We start from the raw sequence: 26953 nt of genomic DNA, 5'->3' as shown, positions 1-26953 counted from the left end.
GATGGACTGTCCCGTATTAGCATATTTACGCCCTCGACCACTGTCCTGACTGTCCTGTATTAGCATATTTCCGCCCTTAGCCATTTGTATACTGTCCACCAAGGCAGCACTTTATGTGTCTTGAGTCGACACGTCCCCTGGAAGAGAGGGGTGGGGTGAGCAGTTGCTCATTATCATTTAAAGAGACATGCACCGAAACAGGTCGCTGTGAACAGAGCTGTTTTGAGGAGGTTAAAAGGGTGTTGTTTTACACAACCATTGAGGAATTTTAACCAAAGTATGTTACAAACTTTACATGAAGACCCTAAAGACCACCAACTTGTGGAAAATGGGCATCTGATGACCCCTTTAAAACAAAACAAAATCTTACTGAACCCAAACTTTTGAATGGTAGTGCACTGAGATGCACATCCTGGCTTTTTCTTTGTGCTTTGAACCCATTTTAAAGGTGAGGTGTGTATTTTTTAATTAATGTTTAAATACTTTCTCTTATTCGGTCTTAATAATGGAGACAAAAATATAAGTAAGCCATTTGAGCAGGGTAAACACTGCAGGTCTGTTTGTTTGATGTGAATCATATCAATGGTTTGAGGTTTTTTTGCCACATAAATGAAACAATTTAGCTTTAAGGTACAAGGACCTTACATTGAAACTACTTTACTCAGTCAATGGACATATTTGAAATTGCACATGGTAAGATTCATCATGCATACCTAATCGTAGACACTGGCGCATTAATCCCCCTGACGACATGTTCTTTTCAGCCTCGATCTCGCTGAAATTGAGAGAACTGGCGAACACGAGCACGTCCACCATGGCCATCAGCCTGCTGAGAAACGTGACCGCCGTCTCTGACGACATACCTTGGGTCGCCTCCACATTCTCAAGCTCCGTCTTTGACACAAACACATACACATAGTCGAAATCCAGATGTTTAGAAACATATCCCAATTCGTTTTTACAAACACAAACACACACAAACACACTATAAGACTAAAACACAGAGTAATGCTCACACCTATAAAGAATTTTACTGTTAAAAATGTGCTGACGGACAAAAAATTGTGTGATAACAGCAAATCAATAATGTCAGGCAAACTTCACATGAAACATGCCTCTCAAACACATTTAAGTGCCTGTGGTGGGGAGGAAGGTGCTGAGAAAAACACCACACAGAGGGAAGTGTGTTCAAACCAGAGTGACACCCATTTGAGTGTGAACAGGCGGTGTTGATTTTTGCAGTGGTCAAGGAACACATCACCATTTTGCAACATCAATTTCAAAAGTTTGACAATTACATGGTATATCAAACAGACACCCACTGTTTTGTTTTAAAGAAATGCGGGACCTTTTAAGCAAATATTCTTTTAAACTCTTTGAAAAGCCTCTTTTGAAAAATGATAACTTTTAAATAGGGTGATGGAGATATGAACTACTACCAGACTTAAAACCCTAAGTAGTGTAGTGACCAGAGTTGAGTGCTGAAAATAACACAATTGATGTTGAAAACTGGGAACATGCTCGTTGCTAGGAGACATAATAGTGGTGGATAAAGAGGTCACGCAACAGGTGCATTGTGGGTATGTATAGGAGCAACAGCTCAGACCAACCTCTGCCCCTGTGCCAGAGCTTCCTGGCAGGCTATTAACTTCATTGCTTTTTGCCCCTTTCTGTAAGCAAGAACTTCCTTGTGTCTTTATGATCAACACAGAGGGGAACAAATGAAGTTGACATTTAATAAAGACCCTTATTAACGGACCAATAGAGCTGGGGGGGGGGGGGGGGGGGGGGTAGCACAGCACCACAGTGTGTTTCATTTAATGCAATTTAACATCAGTATGTGTCTTTGCGAAGGTTTGTCATGAATAACAGACTATGATGATGAAACACAAACATATGGGAGGTGTGCTAAGCTGCTTTTATCAGATATGACCACTTAAAGTGATGATATATAGAGCATGTAAAAGATCAATACTGATTAGTTTGCATTATAATATATCCATAATCTCTTATCAATAATCTCAATCCCAAGGTGCATTCAGTTTGTTTTACTAATTAAAAGTAAAACAAAGAGCACTTAAATAGTAATAAAATATGTTTAAAATCATGTTCACTAACTACTAACAAGGGGCCATTTTGAAATCACATGACCAGCCAGATACAACTGACTACTTATTGGACACCTTTGCTTACAGAATAAATTAATCATGGCTGACAGCAAATATCGCATTTCTATGTAACTAAAAACTTGCATGATGCTGCACTTCTAATACCTCTATAGTCCAAGAAGATAGGGATGTTGGACAGCACAACATAAACAACTTTAATACACAATTAATAACATTTCTGAGATTCAAATGAATGAATAAAGACATAGTCTGAGTCTGAAAAAGATGGAAATGATCGGAAATGGATCATACATTTTAAACCGTGGACTGTGATATTAGTGATATTAAAATGTAACGTTAAAAGATAAATGCTGTGAACATTAGAGAAGAATAAATTAATTGGAACTTACAGGGTTCGCACTAACCTTAGAACTCTGTACATGCAAAACAAAAAAGACAAAAAAGAGAGAAACAGAGAGAGAATTAGAGGGAAGGGGGAAAGTAAGGAATTAGAGACAATACAGACAACAAAAGGAGCACAAAAAGATGGCTAATTAAAAAATAGAGTCAGTAAACAGAGGAAATTTCAGATAAGCTTTAAGAATGCTTGCCAGAAATAAAAAGGTTAGGTTGCAGGTAAGATGTCAAAGAACATAGGAGAAGAAAGTGGCAAAATTAGGGATTGTGTTCACATTTAAGATAAGAATCTCAGGCCAGGGTAAGACACAATTTGCCATCAGCAGCACTCAATGATGTTTCTCTGTGTAAAAAAAAAATACTGATCTGGAGTCAGCACTCTTACTCTTGAAATACGTCCTAGTGATAGCACCTCATAAGTATAAGATGAGACATGTATTGTCACCCCTCATTTATAACTTTCAGCGATATTCGGGGACTAGAACAGGAACAACTTTTTTCTTCTAGAAGACTCTAAATGTTCCCATTACATCCCTTTCAACCAAAAAGAAAAAGAAAAACCTGCCACTAAAAGTGGTTTTATAATTCAAAGTTGTTGTACTGATGTGAACATCCACTAGGGGGCGATCATGTGCCACTTACAGATGGGGAGGTGGCAGCAGAGAGCAAGGGCAGGATCCCACCACACGCTATAATGATGTTATCAACCATCTGAGAAATTAGGTGGATGGTGTTGTGGACAAATATAATGTTCTCGTTACTATTTACGAAGTCCATGACAGATTTTGTAGAATGGCTGAGAGAAAGAGAGAACAAAGAAAGACAGCAGTGAGGCAAGAGCATGTAAAAAGTATGCAACATATTAATCTTTTCAGCATTTTACTGTCAAGTAACTCAAAAGAGGTTAGAGAAAATTAGATTATAACATCCTTGTTGATGGTCCTGGAACAACATTCGTTTCAACCAATCAGGTTTCAAGGATAGGGAAAGGAGTAGGGTTGGGGATGCGGATCAGGAATGTTTTTTCCAGGACCAACTCAAGATGTTTATCTGGGAGCACGCTGTCATTTCTGAAGGCCACAAACCCTCATACCTCCTCCACATGTGTACGTCACTTTCCAGGGCGAACAACAAGTCAGTGAGAAGGCGCTGATGCATGGGCGACCACTTGAATTCTGGGATACGGAACATGGTAGTGCGAGGGCCGGGGCTGAACTGCCGCCTCTGTTCCTCTGTCATCGGCATGCCTCGGAAGCCCAGATCCACACGGAGGTCCCTTTCCATCTGACTCGACATACGTCCATGAAGAGCCTGCAGGAAAGCACCAGTTCAATCATTCATCTAAGCAACTGGCTCTGATTGCTTGTTAGTTTATTCTGCCATTAATTTGTTTATTTCTTTTTATGGTTCTAAACCAGACTGAGGATGTGGAAACCTATTTAAAGGGTTAGGTTACTCACCATCATGTTGTTGCAAACCCATTTAACTGTCTATACTCAGTGGAACACAAAAGGAGATCTTCTAGACCTTCCCCTTGTCTTCAGATCCCAAATCTCAGTTGTGTAAATGTACAGTGTGTCCAATGCTGCTCCTGGAGGGTCACCTTTCAGCAGGGTTTTCGCTCCAGCCCCAATTAAGCACACCTGAACCAGCTAATCATGGTCTTCAGGATCACTAGAAACTTCCAGACAGATGTGCTGGAGCTAAACTCTGCTGGAAGGTGGTTCTCCAGAAGCAGGATTTGGCACCCTGTATATTGAAATATAGCACTTAAAAATGTGTTACGCAAGGTTTGACGACAATAACACTTAATTGAATGTAATGCACCAGTTTTAAAATTCAAAAGTGTGAATGAGATTTCAGTTGATAATTATTTAAATCTCGGCCTGAACCTCACAGAAAGCTATTGTATGATTTCAAAAAACTTGAAAGTCATATGGACTACTTTACAGTGGGTTTTATGTAATTTAAAGGTCTACAGCATCCATCCATATGTACTTTAATAATATTAAAAAGAGCATCATGAACATCATGCCTAACATCTCTTTTTGTTCAGCAGAAGAAAGTAAGTCATACAGGTTTGATGACATGAGGGTGAGTAAACATTTCCAAGAGTTGCCATTTGTGGACAAACTATAAAAATTATAAATCAAAGAGAGAATCAGTGATTTGCACCTGTGTGGTGGCTGTGGTCTGAATTTTCTTCATTTCCTTGTCCTTTCCGTCATCGGATCTCTCTGTGTCTGAAGTAGTGCTGGCTGCGTCCCCTCCGCTCTTTCCTGCCCTGGCCTCCCCAACCTCCTGCTCCAAACACTCTGCTGCCCTGGCTGCAGCCTGGGCCTCGGCCTCTGCCAGCGTGCTGATGTCCGCTAAGGTGCTCTGCAACTTAAACCCATCATCCTCTGCTAGGCCACTTGGGGTTTGAACCAGGTCTGAACCACAAGAAGTCATGTGAGCCAACAGGCTGAGGTCGTCACTGGCACTTGAAGTATGTGGAGTTGTTGAACAAGGTGGCTGTTCGGGGCTGGGCAGCACCAGGGGCTCCGTTGACGCCAATGAGGGAAGCAGCTTCTCGTCCACCTTGGGGAACAGGAAGCCATTGTTGCTGGGAACACTATCCTTCTCATCTGCGAGTGTGATTAGAGGCCCCAGGTTCCCATCGTCTTCAGTCAAACCAACCACAACGCTTTCCTCCTCTTTGGGGACAAGGCTCCCATTGAGCTTGTGAACTGCTGCACAGTAGGCGCTGTCCAACAGCGAGTCTACTTCCACCAAGGGGCCATTCTCCATGCCCCCTCCTCCTCCAAGAACCTCCGGGGACAGATCCAGATCGTCTAATTTAACCTCTGTAGCCTCCACCTTCTCTGCTTTTATGTCAACCAGCAAGTCATGGACTTCCACACGAACCCCTGCGACCGACCGTTCAGCTTCACCCTCCGGGCCTTTGGCTTCAGCCAGCAGGATTCGAGAGTCTGCGTTCTCTCCATAGTCCACCTCACTCTCCGGTGTTTGCGTCTGAGATGTGTCATCAATCTCGCGGATCTCTAGGTTTCCGTTGACAGTGGCGGGTTGGGCAGAAAGGCCGGAGATTGTGCTGACAGAACCTTTTTTCCCTTTCTTGATGTTCTCTTCCTCTTGTCGTTGGTACTCCTCATACATCTTTGCCAGGTACTCCTTGTGCGCTTCGTAGGTCACCTAAAGAGGTCAGGGGGAGTAGTTGTGAGTGTACTTTGGTGTTGGTTTACTTTCCAAGCAGATATTTATCTTAGCATCTCACCCATTAGATGGAATCATTAGGATCTTTATCCAAATAAGCAAAAACAGGCTGATCTGCATTTAACTAAAATCAGATGCAATTACCATGAACATGACCAAAAGACAAGGCCAGAGAGTGGAGATATAAAAATAACAACCGTTTCATCCTTCACAGACATAATAAATGCACTAAAACCATTAAATGTGATATAACGAAACTAAATATGTCAAGAAAAGGGATTAAAGCTGCAGACCTTGGAGTGGGCAATGGAGAGTGTGTCCACCCACACACGCCAGCCTCCCCACTCGTACTTGATGGCATGGTAGAGCAGGATTCGGAATATGTTGTAGACCATTTCGGTGATCTTCTGCTCTTCCGGGTTCTTTGGGTTAATGTAGCCCAGAGAGAACATCCAGTCCTGCCACACTGAACACTGCAGCAGACACCTACACACACATTACAATGGTACCAACAATGCCAATTCAGATGGAACGGACTAATTATTCACTCCAGCAGAATGTTAACTGAGTTAAAAGCTCTGTTTTTAACAGTGACTATTCTAATGGAATACTGGATATTGCTAATTTCCTCTATTTTTACATTAAAATTACCTTTGAGCAATCTAATTGCTTATTTGAAGTTAATATTCCAAAACACTAATGACACATGTAATCTTCAGCAAATTTCAAAATCAATATCCATTTTCATACTGTACATTATAATGTTGTGATTCAATTGGATATTTTGTTTTGTTTTAATAGTGTGTGAAAAAGAGCACATTATGCAATTATAAACATTTTAAACAGTAATAAACTCTATTATTGTCACATGACCTAATTATGACCCCCATGTTTAATTCATTCATGGAACTTCACTCTTCCTCCACTCTTGCCATCTCAGATTCCCAAAACGTCTGCTCACTTCAAAATGCAGGGCTTGTTATAGAAAAACAAGCAGTCCCACTTCACCAATACTAAAATATGCATTGCGATTTTGGTATGCAGTTGTAACCATGGCAGCAGCTGACTGAGTGGGCCTGGGTGCATGGTGCGCCACTGGCTTGTTTAGGATAAAAGTGTGTAGACACACACACACACACACACACCAGTAACTAAAGCTTGCTAATGAGCAAATAAGGCAAACCTGAGTCGAAAAGGTGAGTCAGGTTTAGTCTCTCTGCAGGAACCCATGAAACAGAACAATGCAGAGAGAATGCCACTTCAAATCTTCATTCCTCAATGCATTAATTATGACACTAATTGATTTAATAGGAGGGAGCATCTATCCCACTGAGAGGGAGACGCTAAATGCTTTTGATGTTTGCATACAGCTTGCGTGTGTAAAAACATTGTAATGTCTGCATATGTCTGGGTTTCTGTGGGAATTTTTGTATGTACAAGGAGATTTGCATGGCTGTGTGCTTTATCATGTGATTTTTTATGCATGTTTATCTATAAATATTTGGGTTTGTTTGTATGTGTCTGGAGTGTTTTCTCAGAGGAGGTAAGGGAGGAAATGCCTTCTCAAATTGGATGTGAAAAATATAAATATAAAATCTAAATATTACAAAATACAAATTGCAAATTAATGCAAATATGCTTTAAAAAATATAATAGAATTGTTTGCTCATTGATATTCTAAGCTTAATGTTTTCTACTTGAAAAACTGTGTACATCAAACTTTTACTTTTGACAACAAAAAAAAACCCTGCAGATTTAGTGATCGCTACTAGTGTGTGAAAACGGCTTACCGTCTGTTCTCTCTGCTGTTGCTGAAGAGTTTGATCATATCGGACAGGAAGAGGCGTCGCACTTCCATCAGCTCAGCACTGGGGGAAGAGCTTTTAAGCAGCGTAGCCACAACCTTAAGAATCACTGAGAGAATCAAAAAGAAAAAAGAGAGAGGAAGATGTAGAAAGGGACAAGAGTTTGGACATTTAGACCATAGTTTAAACAAAAGAACAGAGCAATACCCTAGAAATGAAACAAACAACACACACGACACTTACTGGGGTTTTGGATCTTGACTGTAGAATCGGGTTCTGGGTGAGGCTTGTGCACCACCTGAGTGCAAACCTGTTCTGTCAAGATCTATGTCAGACAAAATTCAGTTTGATTAAACCAGAATTCAGTTTTATACACATTTTATTCAAAAACACAATCATAATTCGTATAAATATATAAGGTAAGGTTTCAGAGAGAAAATTACATAACACGTAATAATAATAACATAAAAAAAACTAAAAAAACAATTAAACATATTTTGAAAACAAATTTGATTAATGTTATAAAAATCTATATGCATTTAATTAATAATATTTTATTGTTATTATATATTCTATTCTATATTAATACACCCTATTCCTACATTGCATGAAACTATATTATCTGTTTATTAAACATTGGTGTGTTACATAATCCACTTTTTCATGCTTAAAAACACTTTTACTCTAGCTAAAATCACTGCATGGACAGCCTCTTTTAGGCTCATTGCTTTAATAACTGTGGCAGCAAATATTTATAAAAAGATATAAATGATTACAATGGTTATAATAAGACTTTAAATTGCATTTTTCCATGAATATCAAGGACATGAATATTTCTTGATATTGGACACTTGCTTCTGGTCAAATTTAATCATGGTGGTAATAATCATACAACCAAACAGATCATTTCTACAACGGCACTTGTGACTAAAAACGTTTGCTTCGTTTTGCAAGATTTTAAATTGATGTCATTCATGATAACTGCCATATTGCCTAGAGCGACATAAACAAAAAAAAATACTGAATGCACCTTTGGAAATACATTTATAATGCATTACATACAGGCATCATAGGAAGTGTTGCTAAAAATATACACAGACAGGCTGATACCTCGTAGAGTGTGTTGTAGGTGGTGATGGTCACAGTGCTGGTGTGCATCATTAGTCGTTCTCCGAGCAACGTGAAGAGGCTGTGTGTGTGCATGATCTCCACCTTCCTCCTGTACACAGACACACACACAGAGCACAGGGGAAGTGAGATCAGAGGCGCACGTGCCAGGTTGTTTGCGGTCACATTGGCGATGCAAAAGGCAGGCAAAAACTCCCTCACGGGTTCAATTTTACCCCCAAGTCTTTCACACCATTAGGATCAATGAGGAGATGCATGCTACTGGCACACTGATGCGATTAGAAGTGACACCACACTCCTCAAGGGCACACAAACACACAGCTGTCAGTGGCCCTCTTACAGCCTCTCGGAGACATCAGCATTCCCGAGCACATCAGTCAGGGGGAGGGGACGTGACAGCACAAAGACTGCCGGTCAAATGCATTTAATTCACCTCTCAGAGACACACACAAAAGACTGAATATGCAAATGACAGATTAATATGCAAATAAACGACACCAGTTCTGCAAGTGGGCGTGTCTAACATTCAGCTGAACTTTCCAAAAATTTGTAATAACAGAGATATGAACACTGATTATAATTATTTTTTTTCTTTATGCATTTTTAAAATAAATATTGGTTATTTTGACACCTTTACTCCTAGGGAAGTCAAGAAAACAGGAAATGTTAAAGGGAGAAGATGAGGAAACAGGATCTGGAAATGACATCAACCAGATTTTATGTACGTTTTGATAAACAAGCGCAAACATTTCTTAGATTTTTTTTTTATTTCATTTAATATGTAAGCAGGAAAGTAATGGGTGTCTAAATAATGATGTATAACCTTCGTAGCATCATCTTCTCTGGTCTAAAGCTCTGCCTTGCCGGACACACGCTCTGTCAGAGCGATTATTCTGGCAGTAGCCTGTGCGTTTAACACGTCCTGTCAGCTACAGAACACTCATTCTCTAAATGTGCTCTCTTCCCCTCCTGAAAGGGCAGGTTCATGTTTGAACAACAAAAAAACATGATTGTGGCTGTGTTGTAATCGAAGGGAGTATTTCTATTAAAGGTTATAATGTACCAGACTTTCAGAAATATGCGCTGCTGAAGCTCAAGAACTTAAAATAAAGAAACTTAACAGCATGTCTAACAAGATAGAAATAAAGAGCTAAAGTTAGCCATTGCTCAGTGAGACTTCAGATCAGTTTGGCATGTTTTTAATAGAACTGTCAAAAATAACGTGTTCAAATTTATAAATATTTAAAGCAAATAACTCGGCATTCATTTTATTCCCTTCTTGTCATTCTTTGGTTAGCGTTACAGTATACAGCATGATCACACTATCTGGGTGCGAGAGAGAGAGAGAGAGAGAGAGAGAGAGAGAGAGAGAGAGAGAGAGAGAGAGGCCAACCGAGGATGGTCCGCATGTATGCCTAATCAAAGATCTGGTTTCCTTTCTCAGTTTTTGATCCTGTCAGTAACATGCTTGTCTCAATGATTAATACACGCAGGTGTAAGTGAGAAAATAAGTGTAAATACTTGTGATACTGTCGTTGTATCAAGTGGATCGATCGACACATAAAAACTAGGGTCACACTTTAGTTTAGGGTCCAATTCTCACTATTAACTAACAATTAACTATGACTTTTGCATCAATAAACTTAGTAAGGTAGTTGTTAAGTTCAGGTACTAATAAACAGCCAATATCATAGTAATATGCATGCTAATAAGCAACTAGTTAGTAGTGAGAATTGCACTCTAAACTAAAGTGTTACCAAAACGCCAAAAAGTACAGTCCCTGGAGGGTGATGTCATTAAGGAACTGGCTTTTGTTATTTAAAGGGTTTGTACAAAAGACTTGCATGCTGAAAAAATATTTTGGCACAAAAATTATTATATATTTTTTTAAATAAGTCAATTAAATTATTTTTTTAAATAAATGTATCAAATAAATAGCAAAAAAAATTAACATTTCAAAATAAAAAAAGATTTCTAAATACCTTGCCAGTTTTTCATGTTAGAAGGCAGCCGGGGACAAAAGAAAAAATGGCATCATCTGTTCAAACCAGATGTAGTAAAAACATAATGAAGTAAAAAATGTAGTGAAGTAGTGTAGTTAATTACATTTCTGGAGGTTTCCACCTTCAAATTGTGAGCTTAATATTTTACAAAATATATTAAGACATATACAGTGCGACGGGGACATGAAAAATAACCGCATAGTGGGAATGACCCAGCCAAGGTCTCTTTGCATGTTAACATACAACATACAGCTTTGTATCCTCATATACAAGTCAAAATAGCCACACATCCTTCACACAAATGTTTTGATCATTAATACGCACTTGTGTCCAAGATGTTTCAGGAAGTAGCCAAGAACTTTTAGCGCTTGGACTCGTATACTCTCACTTTTGGAGGCCAGGAGCTTGTAGATGACTCTGAAACACACACACACACCAAAAACATTTACTCCTCATGGTCAAAAATGACCGCATTGGAAATGAATGGGAAACTAATTTCATCTAGTGGAAACCTTTGGTACTTCGCCCAAACAAAATCTTACAGAAAGCTGTTTTTTTGAGATATCAAGCTCAAATTTGGAACACAACTTGTTTAGATTCATGGCTTTGATTTGATTGATAAAAAGTGTCTTGGAAAATATATAATTCATATAATGATTGAAGATAGTATTTTCGTGCATTTTTCATAACAAGCGTAAAATTCTATCACTTTTTTCCAGTTCACTTTTTTTCATTTCAGTAACAATCTGCCAAGTGTCATCTTTAAAAAGAGACCAAACTGAAGTGAGTACTCCAAAGCATTCAATATTTTGTTTAAATTGTAAAATTCATTTTCAGGTCTATCCTCAAAAAGAGGGTTAACCACAAAAAAAGATGAGAATAACTGTGATTACATATCTGAATCGATTGGCAGCCCTAGTAATAAAATGTTATAAGGGGAGGGCAGATCAAACAAGAATTCACAGGGAAGGCAGTTCAAATAAGCACTTAGGTCCCTTGTGATCGGTTGTGAGGCAAGAGGAAATGCGATTGATGCAGCTGTGACAGACCAAATCTATTTCAGTTACATAACCAGACCATGCAAGAGCCGTTTGTCCCTGAGGCCTCACCGTATTCCATTCCTCTGGTCGAAGGCAGGGATCATGGAGGCGGGGTGTTCAGACATGAGTGCGACCAAGAGCTGAAGCACATCATGGATGTTTTCGTCCTATAGGAGAGAAAAATGAACAAACAGACATTAAACCACACCAGAGTAGACGGTAATGATCCACTAGATACCCTTCAAATGTCTGGGTGTTATATAATCCTGCACTTAACTAGCAGTTTTCAGGATTCATTTGGTGTTTTCAATCAAATGGCTGCAGAGATGGTGCATTACAGCAATTTCATGGGACTCGATCAAAACATTAATGCAGCTTTCAGGATAATACTAGCGCCTTTCTGATGGACTGAAAGACGTCTGCACTTCGGACACCTGAGGTGAACATTTCAGCCTTCCAGACTGATTAAAGCAGCTTGTTTTTCATCAAGAACATGGAGCATGGCCTGTTTGATAAAGGCTAAAGGAAATGAGCCCATAAGACCTTTTGCTCTGTTTATTGATCAGTTTTACCTCATGCATGGTTAGCAGGTAGTTCAATATACTCTGCAACTCATCTTCCTTCACTCCTCGATCCTAAAAAAAAAGCACACAAAATTAGATATATGCTAATATATACATAGTGTTAACATTCTCAGTGTTAATTTAATTTTTTGATAAAAATGTTGGTAACACTTTACTTAAAGCCTTCATATATAATGCATTATAAAGTATTTTAATGCATTAATTATACCCATTTTAATGCACTATATTTACATTTACATTTATGCATTTGGCAGACGCTTTTATCCAAAGCGACTTACAGTGCACTTATTACAGGGACAATCCCCCCTGTATGCTTTCATGAGTAATTGTAACCACAGTTATATTACATTATAATACTTACAGTATCCATTCATTGTTACACCTTTGAAAAAGTATAATGCACGACAAACAAGCCATTTTAGATGTAGCAAGGAATCAGCGAAAAACTGCATTTTAACTTTGGTTACAATTACTTATCAAAAGATATACTGCATTCAAATTTTGAAAATGTATAAACGAATGCAAACACGTATCAAACATATGAAAAATCTAAACTACATACAACAAGCATTACTAGGTTGTTAATTATTTTATCAATAAAGATACATTTAATTAATAATAGTAATTAAAAAAATTGAAATATCCACATTTTCAATTTGAACATTTCCACTGTTTGAGGTTTAAGGCACGCTTGCATGCTATGGATATTGGCTTTGAAATATTCTTTGATGTTTTGCCTTTTGAAGAGATACTTAAATTTTTCTGTTTTCTGTAATTTCTGTTAATTAAGTTGGGTATTTTAACAAAAGAGCAGCGGCTAAATGAATAAAACGTGCTGCTTGGCAACCACATCGTGCTTCCCAAAACAGGACAATAGCCTAGAGTGCACACAAAACACACATTTCTTTGTGTCGAGAGATGATCCATAATGCAATTTTCTCAGTGTTGGCCCCATCAGGCGGTTTGTGTTGTTTTTAAACAAACAAAGGCAAATAAAAAATTTCTACATGACTGCCTTACAAACCGGATCAAATTTCTGGGAAAAATTAGGATAAATGGTGTTATTTTGACAAAGCAGATGTGTTCTGGCTGTCACTGCTTGGGAACTAATGCATTTCATTCAAGCTGCCCGATTCATTGCAATGACATGTCAAATAAAATCAGTTTTGAAGAACAAAGTGATGCACTGATGCGCATAGCAAGCAAAGCAGAAATGAAATGGAATATTACCATGTGTGTCAAAAATGTAACTCTTTTTATTATTAATGTATGACAAGTTTTATTATAAAGTCTAACTACAAAATATGCATCAGGGAAATGATTTATTCCTATGCTATATAGTCTTTGATGAATAAAAAAATAGTAATATATCAATAACTGCATTCAAATACAATTAAAAATACTGTATATAATACTATTATATAAAATAATATAAAAAATGTGTGTGTGTGTATGTGTGTACATACATATATATACACACACACATTTTGTGTAAAAAAAAAATATACTTACATTGAAAATCTATAGTGATTTTGTACAGTCTCACCTTGAGAATGAGCTGTTTGAGGAAAAGAAGCATGAACGCCCGCAGGGATATAATTTCCTTCTGAGAGGGCCGTGGACCATCTGTAAGAAAACACAGTAATTTACAAACATGGACTACTGAGTAGTGCACAACTACTTCTGCGTTCTAGTTAGTACATATCGGGAGTTTCCGGTTAGAGCGTTCAGCGCACCTACATACATGAGAATGCAGATTATCACTTTTATGGCTGCCAGTTGATTAAAACAATGCATAATGATCTCTGTATTAATTATCTTGAGCCTGCTGAAATGTTCCTATAAATATATTTTATTTCCAACTGTGCATTCTGAATAATACATAGGGTAAATATATTTATCCACTAAGCTGCAGCAGTCCTATATGCCCATTTATGCCTATAAAAATATCATATTTTTTTTTTCTGTTTCTGACATTTCCTACGTGTTGGGTTTACATTTTTAAATAAAATTGACTATTAAAAGGATTGCTTGTGTGCACTGGTGTTTATTCCAGTCTTTTAAAATAGTTGAATGAATGAATGCTCGCGAGGTGCCTGTAATGATGTTAAATAGGCTAGGCTATTTAATCAATAACGCAGCGTAGAGGAGAATGACAGTCAATTACTTTGAATATTATAGCATTTTGGGCATAAACATGTAAATAGTGAAAAGATTGAGAATTGAAAAATGACAGAATTATTAAAATATTTAATCCAAATAAATAAATGTCTGTGTTCGTACTGATGTCATTCATATGTTCTCATACACTTCAGAGTCGCGGTCACTAGTTTAGACGAACACTGACGTATTTTTAACACCCGCTGCTTTCTCAGATCGGCTTGGGTTGGATTAAAAACGTCATGTTCCGATAAGTTTGGAAAATTATGCACACAGTAAACATCAGAATATACCTTATCCTGTCAATAAAAATTGCCACATTTTTAAATCTTATTGTGGACACTAATTTTAGGTGGCGTTTGTTCAACTCGTTGACCACAGTACATTGAAAGTAAACATAACCGGAAATAAGTGAGACGTACTATTTCCAAACAGAAGTGCGTCACGAAGCTCAGTGCAAGTGGTCCATTACATCAGTTGCACACATCTAAACTCTTAATAAACACCTGCGTATGGCATTTATATAAACCTGAGATGCTTAAAGGGGTGGTTGAATATGATTTCACTTTTCTAACTTTAGTTAGTGTGTAATGTTGCTGTTTGAGCATAAACAACATCTGCAAAGTTACAACGCTCAAAGTTCAAAGCAAAGGAAGATATTTGCTTTTAAAGAAAATAAGAAATAGCTTTTTAAGGACTACAACAAACGGCTGGTAGGGACTACAAGACATTCCTCCCGGGTTAGTGACATCACCAACCCTAGAATTTACATAAACTCCGCCCCCTGAACACGATTTATAGATTATCAAGACAGAATATGCTAATCAATGACTAGAAGATAACTACACATAAGCTACATAAATTCACCAACAAACCATTCAGAAATGTTGTCTACATGTTGTCACTTCTTGAGTCTCTCCATCTTTCTGACTTCGGTTTGAACATAAAAGGCTAAAAGTTTTTGAAATGTCCAGTGCATGTCTGTGTGAGGTAAAAGGACAAGAGCTCTTGAAGCTCCGCCTCTGTGCCTGGAGCAGCAGCTCATTTGCATTTAAAGGAACAGACACACCCTCAAAAAGTGACAACTTTAAAATGCTATAAAAAAATATCAGTGAGGTATTTTGAGCTAAAACTTCACATACAAACTCTGGGGACATCAACAACTTATTTTACATCTTGTGAAAAGGGCATTCTCCCACCCCTTTTAAATGTGCTATTAGTCATCATCAATGAACCAAAAAACAAGCAAAATGCCTTATGCAATTTTTATTCCTAAGCTAATGTTGAAAAAAACATATTTAGCAGAGCTGACATTATGAAATGTGTCACTCTCTTTGAATATTTCCCAAAACTAAAAAAAAAACTAAAAAAAAACTAACATGTTTTTCTAGTGACTCACATATTAATGAACAAACTAAAACCCGGAGCTTGTAAGGAATTACTTGTTTCATTTTTCAGGGACGAGGGAAAAGCCGCAGTTCAAAGCTGCAGGTTTCTTACGATGGGTTCAAACTGAATATAGTACAGTGACACACAACACACAAGAAAAACAGCACTTAAGACGCAGCTTAGGGAATACAAGCCCCTAAACGACACACCAACCCCATTTCCAAACCACACAACCACCTATTTCTCTTAAAATCCCTCACTATCTTTCTCAAACAGACACAAACGCACTCCTCATCTTTTATTGAACACGCGGTGCACAGACGTTACAAAGCTGCCATAAAAAATTCACATCGCTTCCTATATGAAAAGCCGCAGCTCAGTGCATGCGTGTGATGTAATGAAGCAGGTCAGCGGCTTTTCCCATCTCAAGCCATGTTCATCCCCACATCAAGTGTGTGCCGTCATTGTCCTTGTGCTGCAGTTCTGTACTCTGTGTGTAGTTACATACACAAACACTCTGTGGCAGAGAGGATTTGTACGCTATGAACGTGGTCAAGGTCTATTTGTAGCCAGGTATATCCCTTGACCTTTCCCAGCTGCAGTGATTTGGTGCAGTGAGAGAATTGATGACCGGGTGTGTAGACTGTGCTCTTCTAGAGATCTGGAAGGACAGATCTGTCTTGGGTCAGTGCATGTGAGTGCATTCAGCGTGATGACCACCCCACAGCATCCCAAGGGTCAAAGCAAGGCCAGTTAAGACGATCAATCAATGCTACCTGTTATCGTCACTGGCATTTGCAAGAATACGACAAAATATACGCTGTAAAAAAATTGCTTCCTTATCTAAGTACAATCTACTTGGATGTTTAAGTCATTTCAACTCAAATCACATTAAACTGACTTAAAAAATTGTTGAATCTTGTATAACTTATAAAAAAAGTTGAAATGACTTATTTTGATGAGTTAAAGCAATGTAAAAACATGTGTTGTCATAACTCATTGATAATATAATTTTTTACAGTCTATGTCAATGACTTTTAATCCATGTAACAGTTATGCAAATTAATCCTTCGTGAAATGCAATTAGAATTAGATTAAGGCTGTTTTTGTTGACCAAAAGTTTGTTAATTTACATTTATACTTTTACATCGCCTGGATTTTAAAATCCAATTAAGACTAAACAGATTAAAAGGAGTCAAAATTAACACTACAGTACGTTACATGGAAACAAACACACTCTACAATGTGACAGACCCATGCAGCATCATGGGAAGGGCAACAGGGTTGCCATGGTGACACTGGCTCTGCATCTAACAGAGATAAGCAGCCACAAGTCACAGTGCTATCTGAAGTACACAGGGAAGGGAAGAAAGAAATGCAACTACAGGCTTGTCTAAATGGATCAACACATCCGCTATTATAAATACAATAGAAGAGAATGGACAACATCCAAAAACTGAAAAACACGCACAGCTTTTATGCACACAGCATATCAAAAAATGATTTACCCTATTTTTACATTAAAATGACTTTTGCCGTTATCCTATGTTCATCTTTAAAAACAATCTAAATGTAATACTTGGCAAATCTGAAAATTAATATCCATTTCTCATCCTGTATGTTATAATGTTGTGATGACTAAAGTCACATTTAAAAAACAGATTTTTGATTTGTGTTTTGCTTTTAATTTACATGTATCGATCAGAATTTTTATATCAGTGCATACTATTATATAAAATATAAAATAAAAAAGTACATTTTAAGTATATAAATCATATCAATAAAATATATTTTATATAAGTATATAAAAATATAAAAGTAAAGTTTTAAATTATGTTCTTTTGAATTTTCTATTCAACAAGTAATATATATATATTTTTTTATCTCAGTTTCCACAAAAATATTAAGGAGTACAACTGTTTTCAACATTAATAATAACAAGAAATGATTCTTGAGCAGCAAATCAGCATATTAGAATGATTTCTGAAGGATCATGTGACACTGAAGACTGGAGTAATGATGCTGAAAATTCAGCTTTGCCATCGCAGGAATAATTCACATTTTAAAATATTTTAAATTGGAAAAGTTTTATTAAGCTGTAATAATATTTCACAAATTAACTGTGTATTGTATTTTTGATCAAATAAATGAAGCTTTGGTGAGTATAAGAGACTACTTTCAAAAACACAACAAGTCTTACAGACTTTTGAACCTTAGCCGCCATCTTGTGATGCCTACATTTACATTTAAAACAATTGATTTTATTTCTCAGTGTTTTGTTTTTAATTCATTTATTTAGAAAAAACAGTATAGAACTGTAATATTGGCCATTTATTGGTTATTGGCCATGACATAAAAATAACTATTGGCTTATTTGCATTGGCCAGAAGTTTAATATCGGTGCATCTTTAGATTAAAAAAAATAGTATATGCTTGGTTAAACAAGGAGATGATTGAGATCATCTGTATTGGGAAGCTAATGAGCAATTCTTATGATGTCAGATAATTACTGCTGCAGCTGACAGTGAAACACCTCATGATGCTGTTAGACATGTTGGATGCTACAAATCATTCACTTCACTACACCATCTATCTAACTCAGAGACTCACCTCTGGGAATGACAGCCCAGGATGGAGAAAGACAGAGATGGCAAACAGATGGAAAAACTGACAGATTTTGCATGTGGCATTTGGGAAAAGAGTAAAAATGAAGGAGAAACAAGTGAAAGAAAAACTACAGCGCGAGAGAAAATGAGACAAGTAAGAGACTGATAAAACAAGAGTGAGACAGAGAGAAAGTAATCTTGAGAGAAAAACAAGATTTAGAATGAAGAGAGAACAGAAGTCTGAGGCACAAAAGTGCACAGGATACGAAAATAGACTGAGACAGAGGGGGGGAAATGGAGTGGGCTGTGTTTCAAGATTTATTCACACTTAATATTGCTAGCTGTCTTTTTGTAGACACACGCTCCACCCTGCCACAACCGGCTAGCATGTGTGTGGACTTCTGAACTGCTCAGCTGTTCCCAGAACGTGTATCTCCTCTGTGGTATATTGTTTTGTTAAAATCAAAATGAACATGATATCTCAATATCTAGGGATTCATTTAGGCCAATTTTGGTACCTGACCCTGTCAGCAAAGTGCAACTGTTCAGGATCCACATATGGCTGTAAACACTGCAAGTAGACGCATGTTTGAGCACTCACCGAGGCCTTTAGGGGTGATACCGCTGCTTTCCAGAGGGTTGCTGGCCCAGTAGTAGTATTTGAGGGTGTGCATGAGCTGCAGGACCGTGCCCACTCTGCGGATGGTGCTGTAGATGGTGGCAGTGCCAATGAATTCGGCCGACAGGTACGTGTAGAGGGAAAGCTGAACCTGAGATATGGAAAACACACAGTGGATCACAATTTAAAATGGGTAATAGTAAAAAGGAACGTTCCAGTCTTAGATGCTGATTGGTCAATACAGAGTTACTAAAATACATAGTGCTGTTCTACTGGAAGGATGACACTTAATTATTTTTATTTATTTTTTACGAATATTATAAATAAATAAAAAATCTAATTTTTTAAATTACAAAATAAAAAGTTGATTTTTTAATGTATTAAAATAATTCGCTAAATAAAACATTTTAGTTAACTTTTTGTCCTTAATATTATAATATTTTGTAATTATATAATTATATATATTTTTTTACAATTTTTAATTTTTAGATAAAAACAATAATATTTTCAAATATATTTTAGCAATAAGGCAGTCAAGGCTGTTATGAATATGCTATATTAAGAATAACACTCACCAAGGATAAAAATACTGCGAAATTTGTATATATTTTAAAATATAATTTATTCCTATGCTGGGAAAGCTGAATTTTTTCTCATTATTATCAATATAAATAATATAAACAATCCATGATACATTTTTTCATAATTGTTTGATGAAAAGAACATTCATAAGAACAACATGTATATGAAATATAATTTTTTTGTTACATTATCAATGCCTTTACTGCCACTTTTACTGCGTCTTTGCTGAATAAAAGTGATTTACCTAAAAAAAATATTCTTTAACCCCAAACATTTGAATGGTAGTGTATATCCTACTCCTCCTTTAGCAGGAAAAACTGATAAACTTTCCAAGAGTCAACAAATACATATGAAAAACACATCTGGGTTACAATTTTTTTTCACATTTTTTTTTCGATTCTCTTAAAGCCATCCCTTTGGGAACCTCACACATAAGTGCACATACACTTATTACACACAGTCACTTCTTACACTGATCAACATGGACATGCTACTGTAATTAGGCTCAGGCTTAATGAGGCTGCCGTGGAAACCACATTTTATCAGTGCGTTTAATCTCATGTTGACCCAGCCTGCTGATTCAGGTCAATATCATGGGGACATTTCCCCTCAAACTAAATTACAGCTTTATATGCAAGCAGGTCAAAGAGAAAGCAAGACCACGAGGACCTCTTTATGACAAGCTGAATCCACTTTAACATTTTTTAAAGGAAAATAGAAGTAGTGCCTGGGCTAAACTCGCTGCAATGCATTTGCTAAGGTGTTATGGGTGGTTTTTCATGAATTGTGAGGGATTTGAAAAAAATGCCTTCCTTCAGAACAAGGTAGAACATTAAAAAGTGTGAAATCTGCCTCAATCCGAAAAACCTGAGCTATAACTTCTACCAATAACCTCTTTCTTTTTTCTATAGAAATAATCTTTCATATATCTGCTTCCTGTAGTCCAACGTTCACTTTATCTCTCTCTTTTTCATTCCCTCTGGATGTTTCTTCATTCTCTCTATCATAAAGGGCTGTAGTCGCCGTGGGATATTCACTCCTCCGCATGGAAGGGTGAGGGAACGAAATCGGACGATCGTTTCATCCTGCGGTCATGTTTCCCAGGTCATTATCCAATAATTGAGCCTGCCTGCTTTTGTAGAGGAAAGGCACTTTTTTCCAAATAAGTAAATCAAGTGTCTTTGAATGCAAAGCTTTCTCACACACTTCACACCCAGTAAGCTTGGCGGATAAAAATATCTAGAAGCATATGCTTTGAGCAATCAAGTTCTGCATGCATAATGTAAGCTGACTTCTTGGGTTACAATGTCATTAACACCTCACTTACAAGACCTTTAGTAGTTGCATTGTACACAGATGGTATCAAGACTATATATCGCATCTATTGCAATGTTCACTTGTTTCTCTTACTAAAACAAAAAAATAATTATTATGTAGAAAATCTATACATTTATTTGAAAAAGTAATTAAAATACTGATTCTTTGCATTTAAATACAATGTGAAAATACCTGTAAAATACAACAACCATTCAAAAGTTTAGCGTAAGATGCTAAGTTTAAATTACAATAACATTAAATTGACCAAAAGTGAAAATAAAGACATTTATTAATTTATTATTTATCATAGAGAAGTTACAAAATTTCTATTTTTAATAAATGTTTTTCTACTGAGCTTTCTATTCATCAATGAATACTGAAAAAAGTTTCCACAAAAATATTAAGCATCACAACTGTTTTCAACATTGATAATGTTTTTGAAATGTTTTTTTTAAAGTGGAAATGAAGCAGTCTGTCAACAGGTCGAAGTACTGCAACAAAAGCTATAGCAAAACATCCCTTTTTTTCTTTTAAATGGTTACATTTATCGTGTTTGTTGTCTAATTTTTGATTAGAGTGGAAATCCATTTACTAAATAATGTTAATTAGACCGCTTCATTTCCACTTTAAGCACCAAATCAACATTACAGTTAATGAAGACTGATAATGGCTGCTGATAATTCAGCTTTGCCATCACAGGAATACATTACATATACTGTATTATAATATATAGAATAGAAAACTGCTATTTTATATTGTAATAATATTACAAAATATTACACTTTTTACTCTTTAATGCAACCTTTGTGAGCATAAGAGACTTTTTTCAAAACTTTCAAATCTTACAGACTTTTGGAAGCTAGTGTAACATACTGCAATCCTTTGAAATATTATTTAAAAAGTAACACCAATGGCTAATCCATGGGGATTGCAACATTTAACAACAATGGACAGATGTGAAACGTGACTCCTCACGTGTGGGACGAGCTCACCTTAGCGGGTGTATGGATCCAGATGGCAGCATTAAACAAAACGTGATCACATAGCTGCTTCAGTAAAGGAGCTCCATGTGTCAACCCATCAAGATACTTGGCAAAGGACAGAAACTGCTCCAAAACCGCCCTGGTGATGTGCATCCGAGAAGACTGATGAAGAGAGAGACGGAGAGAGAGAGACAGCATGGGAGATGAGACAGATAGTGTATTTCAGGCTTCTAACACTTTTTATTAACAGAAATGCTAGACAGGGGACAACATTTTTTGGTTATGGGACAGGGCCACGATGCAAGCTATACTCAACCCTGTATCATACAAGCAGTGCAAGTTTGAATCAGACACAATTTTGGCCAAAAGTAATTATAACTTATAATAAACAGACTTTTATAAATTCAAAAAATGAGTGGACGACTTACCTTCTCTAGCAAATAGCCAATGACCAGGAAGCCTTTTCCGCCCAACATCTGCTCCTGCATGGCTACTGAACTCTTCAACAACTCCACTAGGAAAGCGAGGAGAGTGGCACTGCAAGAAAAATAAAAATAAAAAATAAAATAATTTAAATATGTAGCTTTTGTGAGAGAATGGGATTAGAATACAATGTGTATTGAGTTTGAACCTGCATCTCTAACATTAGCACCAAGGCTCAACATATCTGCAGGACAACAACAAAATCACAGCTCCAATATTCATTACATTTCATATGGTAGCTAAATGGTTAGGGACACCTCAAGGACAAAATAATATATATTTATACATAAAAATGTACAGCACACACACACACTCATAATGATGGTTCCCCTCCCTAGAAGCGATATAAACAGCGAGCACGAATTATGTCTTGGTTTCTTAAATGATGTTGTTGAGGTGATGAGATTGCTGATGAAATGTCTCTTTCTGAACTGCCATAAGCCAACGGATGGGCCTGTGACCTCACCCATCTCCCCGCAGACTGTAAACCCCAGCGGGGAACATTACCACTGATCGATACCCCACAGACCTCTGCTCTGCTGATTATGCCTGACAGCTCACTGCTGATCTCTAATCTACTCGCCATGCCTGTGAGCCCATAGAGCAGAACCACACGGCGACCTGAGAAATGAGGGTACGGCCATACCAGCCTCCCATCCCTCCTTGAGCGGTCTAGTGTCTATATGAACATAAATCTCTCAAAATCCAACATTCTTTCTGTCACGCTCTATTTCTATCCGAGAATGACAGATTCTATTTATAATTCATGGCAGACGTTCCTGACAGTGACTGACTTGAGTTTCAGTCTACATTATGGCACTAACTTATTATCAAATGCAAAAGTAGAAGCTTTAGACTCAAGTTTTGAGAGGGTCATGAAGACATTACTTCTACATTTACAATACAAATAATGACTGTTTTCAAACAGGTTTCTCAATAACGACTGGTGGAGTTTTTGAGATATTGGTAGCTCCCCAAACTTACACCACTGGTTAAGCCAGTGTTTCTGTGTTAGTGTGGTTTGGATGATCAAAAAAAAAAAAAAAACATCCAACAGAACAAACAAAAAAGGCTTACTTTTCAAAGTTTAAAAAAAGTTTACAGTCCCGTTCTAAAGTTTGAGGTAGGTAAGGTTTTTTATGTTTTTGAGAGAAGTCTCTTATGCTCACCAAGGATGCATTTATTTGATTGAAAAAACAGTAAAGCAGTAATATTGTGAAATATTATTACAATTAAAAAGAACTGTTTCTATTTTAACATATTTTAAAATGCAATTTATTCTTGTGATACCCAAGCTTAATTTCAGCAGCCATTACTCCAGTATTCAGTGTCACATGATCCCTCAGAAATCATTCTAATATGTTGCTTTGCCGCTCAAAAAACATTTCCTATAATTATCAATGATGAAAAAGTGATGCTGTTTTTTTTAAGTTTTTTTTTTTAGATTCTCTGATAAATAGAAAGTTAAACAAAACTTTTATTTGAAATAGAAAATCATTCTTTTGTAACATTATAAATATCTTTACTGTCACTTTTGATCAATTTAATGCGTCCTTGAATCTTAAAATGAATCTTACTGGCCCCAAACTTTGAACAGTAGTGTATTTAGTATACTGTAGTATAGCCTCTGATTATAACAAATTAGAATATTCTCTTTAAGATATAAATTATTGGGATTATAACAAATGATTATAACAAATTAGAATATTCTCTTTAAGATATAAATGTCATATTATCAATATAAAAAAATATAAAAAATAAAAAGATCTACTGAACCCTGAGTGTTGAAAATCTAAATTTAGCTACTCACCAGACGGTTGTCTCCACAGGGCTGTCGTTGGGTTGCCTGTAGTCCAGCTGTGAGAAGAGCGGGAAAAGAACTTGGATTCCTCCAATGGAGTGGATGGCGCTGTGGATGGAGTGAGTGACGATAGCCTTCACATCCTGCATGCACATGCAAAAATGACTTATTAGAAAACTGAATATAAAGTGTTTGCTGGAAAATCTTCTTAGAAGGCCATAATGCATTATATTCGAATACAGTATACAATATAATGTACATTATAATCAGTTGTATGATTATGATAAGCAACATGTTGAGCCTAAAAAAGCCATTTAGCCTTACAATATAGCACATTTCAATATAGTGTTACAACCATAATATGTCAATGCCATTACCCAAATTATAAATATACTGTTTTTATACCTCATTTTTAGAGTGTCCTGAATAAATGTGTGATTAAATGGCTATTTTTCAACATTGAAACACTTCACATAAAAAAAAATAGAGGAACTGTAAGTTACACCGAAACCGAAATACATATTTTGTTTTGAATTATTCCAAACCATTCCCTCTCTACATACATATTTTTTTCAGTTCTGTAGCCTGTTTTTTTTTTTTTTTCAGTCCTCAAGAATCAGTGAGCAACAGCAGTGATAAACATGATGTTATTTGTGTGTAAGAGAAACAACCGACCTGCAGCATTAGGGCATGTGGCGAGTGCACAAATATGGAGGAGTTTTCCCTGGGCGAGGACTCCAGGCACAGCTGTGCGTCGGTGGCTTTAGCGTTGTAGGTGAAGGCAATGCTGCTGGCCAACTTCCCATCATACAAAACCTGCTTATGGTGCTCAGCCAGGTGGATGTCGCTTTCTGACTTGAACTTAAACGTGCTCTGTGAAAAAAAGATAATTCAAGTTTGGTAAATGAGTAACATCCTTCAAACAAAGTTATCTCACATTTTGCTTCTCTTTCAGCTTCTCTTGGCAGCGGGCTTGTGGAAAGCACCAGGGACTGGGCTGCATCCAAGAGGACTGATACTAATAATAATAATAATAATAATAATAAAAAAGCTTTAATTACTGAGGAACAGAGCAGCCACACAAACAGGCGTACATTATCTTAATGAAGGTCTGGCTACAGAAATGTGCCATTTCACTAATGGCTCTGAGCGTGAGTGTATGCCGGTATGAGCATGTGTGTGTAAATGTGCATGTATCTGCAAAATCTCTCTCATGTGAAGCACTTTGTGCCACTAGTCATCTATTCAACTGAGGGAGTGAATGAGGGACTTACATAAGATCATGCAGAATTTCCTGACTGTGCATGACAGGATTTTCAACTCACCATTTAATTTGCTTTTCCCTCAAGATTTTATATATGGGATGTTTGGAAACTATTTATTTTGATCTTATTAGGATTTTTTTAATGCATTTTACCCAGTGAACAGCCTTTGTGTAAGTGTTTTCCTCAGATAAATGTGTAATTTAAAGGCATCCATCCATCCATTTTCCAAACCAAATGTCATATTGAGGATGCTGGAGCCTATCCCAGCATCTCAAGCAACAGGCAGGGAAAAATCCTGGATATGTGGCCAATTTAAAGACATATAACAACAAATATACTGGATAGTCTAGTTATAAATAAATAAATAAATAAATACACAATAAATAGTATTGTTAAAAATTCATCCTCAAATAAATGTTAATATACAAAAGTAATACTCATATAAATAAATAAATAAAATGTAATAAAATAATATTTTAATATAAAAAAGTATATTTGTAAAAGCCATCTTAAAGGGATCATGACATGGATTTTTTTTAAATTATTTTAATATGTTTTGAGGTTCACTTATAAAGCTAATAATGGTTGTTGTTTTTTTGCATACAAAAACAAATATATATATATGCAGAAAAACTATTATTTTCAACCTTCATTCTGACCTTCTGTCTGAAATGATCTGTTTTTAAGAGGCGGCTCCTTTAAGGCTGGTCAGTAACCGGCCACTGTTATGATTGGCTAACGCCATTATATAGGAAACAGTATCAATGCCTAATCGTTATAGCATGCGAGTAAGTATTTTGAAAACATTGTCCATATAAAACTGCCATTTACAGACAAAGCATGATGAAATCATTTACTTGCGTTTTTCGATGAAGCTGCTGTCAGATCTAATACAGCTGACTGCTTCATATCAACAAAAGTTCTTTGCAAACTCTCCATTACACTGTGCCTCGGTTACAAAACAAAATTCTCCGAACAAACATATAAACCTCTGACGCTATTCAACTAAACCATCTGATGCTGGGATCCTACTGAAGTCTACAGAGACACCAACAAGCTGTTTAAACGGGACGCGTTGAAGCGAATGTTCTTTCACTCTTACATTTGTCCTGTTATCGACAGACTCAAGGGGCGTAGAGTATGTCAGAAACTAAGCGCACATCTGTTTACTGTATCCAGTGTAGACAGCGTCAGTGATTATAATGGAGTCTCTTTGCTTTTGACACAACACTCATATCCAATATAGGCAAATGTCAGCCGTTAAGTGACTGAATGCCAGTGGGCGGGGCCTATGGTGCGATGATCTATTCGTCAATGTCTTTCTAGAGGCCGTCTTATGCAAATATATTTGCCAGTGTGACGTCACAGATCCCGCAATATCCAAATGAGATATTTTTGGAGCTTGATTAAATAAATGCTTTGTTTATAATGAGGAGGATGTTTCATT

At 36.8% G+C, this 26953-nt stretch overlaps 2 protein-coding genes across 11 annotated transcripts in view; one reads left to right on the top strand and one right to left on the bottom strand.

The window, feature by feature from the left end:
- Positions 1-26953, top strand: part of ccdc169 (coiled-coil domain containing 169) — a 239433-nt gene that overhangs the window by 89959 nt on the left and 122521 nt on the right. The gene's annotated exons all lie outside the window — the stretch shown is intronic.
- nbeaa (neurobeachin a) overlaps positions 1-26953 on the bottom strand; it is a 127160-nt gene that overhangs the window by 25893 nt on the left and 74314 nt on the right. For 5 of the 10 annotated variants that reach the window (XM_082156946.1, XM_082156952.1, XM_082156953.1 and 2 more), the window contains exons 9-26: positions 24917-25114; positions 24251-24384; positions 22386-22494; positions 21967-22119; positions 19058-19226; positions 13848-13927; positions 12290-12352; positions 11787-11884; positions 11002-11094; positions 8657-8765; positions 7790-7871; positions 7532-7655; positions 6035-6227; positions 4701-5720; positions 3619-3836; positions 3168-3321; positions 1611-1694; positions 714-894 (exon numbers count right to left, since the gene is read on the bottom strand). In XM_082156946.1, the coding sequence (XP_082013072.1) occupies positions 714-894; positions 1611-1694; positions 3168-3321; positions 3619-3836; positions 4701-5720; positions 6035-6227; positions 7532-7655; positions 7790-7871; positions 8657-8765; positions 11002-11094; positions 11787-11884; positions 12290-12352; positions 13848-13927; positions 19058-19226; positions 21967-22119; positions 22386-22494; positions 24251-24384; positions 24917-25114 (3262 nt within the window). Of the gene's footprint in view, positions 1-713; positions 895-1610; positions 1695-2518; positions 2543-3167; positions 3322-3618; positions 3837-4700; positions 5721-6034; positions 6228-7531; positions 7656-7789; positions 7872-8656; positions 8766-11001; positions 11095-11786; positions 11885-12289; positions 12353-13847; positions 13928-19057; positions 19227-21966; positions 22120-22385; positions 22495-24250; positions 24385-24916; positions 25115-26953 lie in introns of all 10 variants that reach the window. The other 5 variants (XM_082156951.1, XM_082156947.1, XM_082156954.1 and 2 more) reach the window with 2 other exon arrangements.

Source organism: Leuciscus leuciscus (assembly GCF_965113295.1).
Source record: "Leuciscus leuciscus genome assembly, chromosome: 24".
Classification (NCBI taxonomy): Eukaryota; Metazoa; Chordata; class Actinopteri; order Cypriniformes; family Leuciscidae; genus Leuciscus; species Leuciscus leuciscus.
Note: the sequence above shows the minus strand (reverse complement) of the source record. Positions and strands in the feature narration are given on the sequence as shown.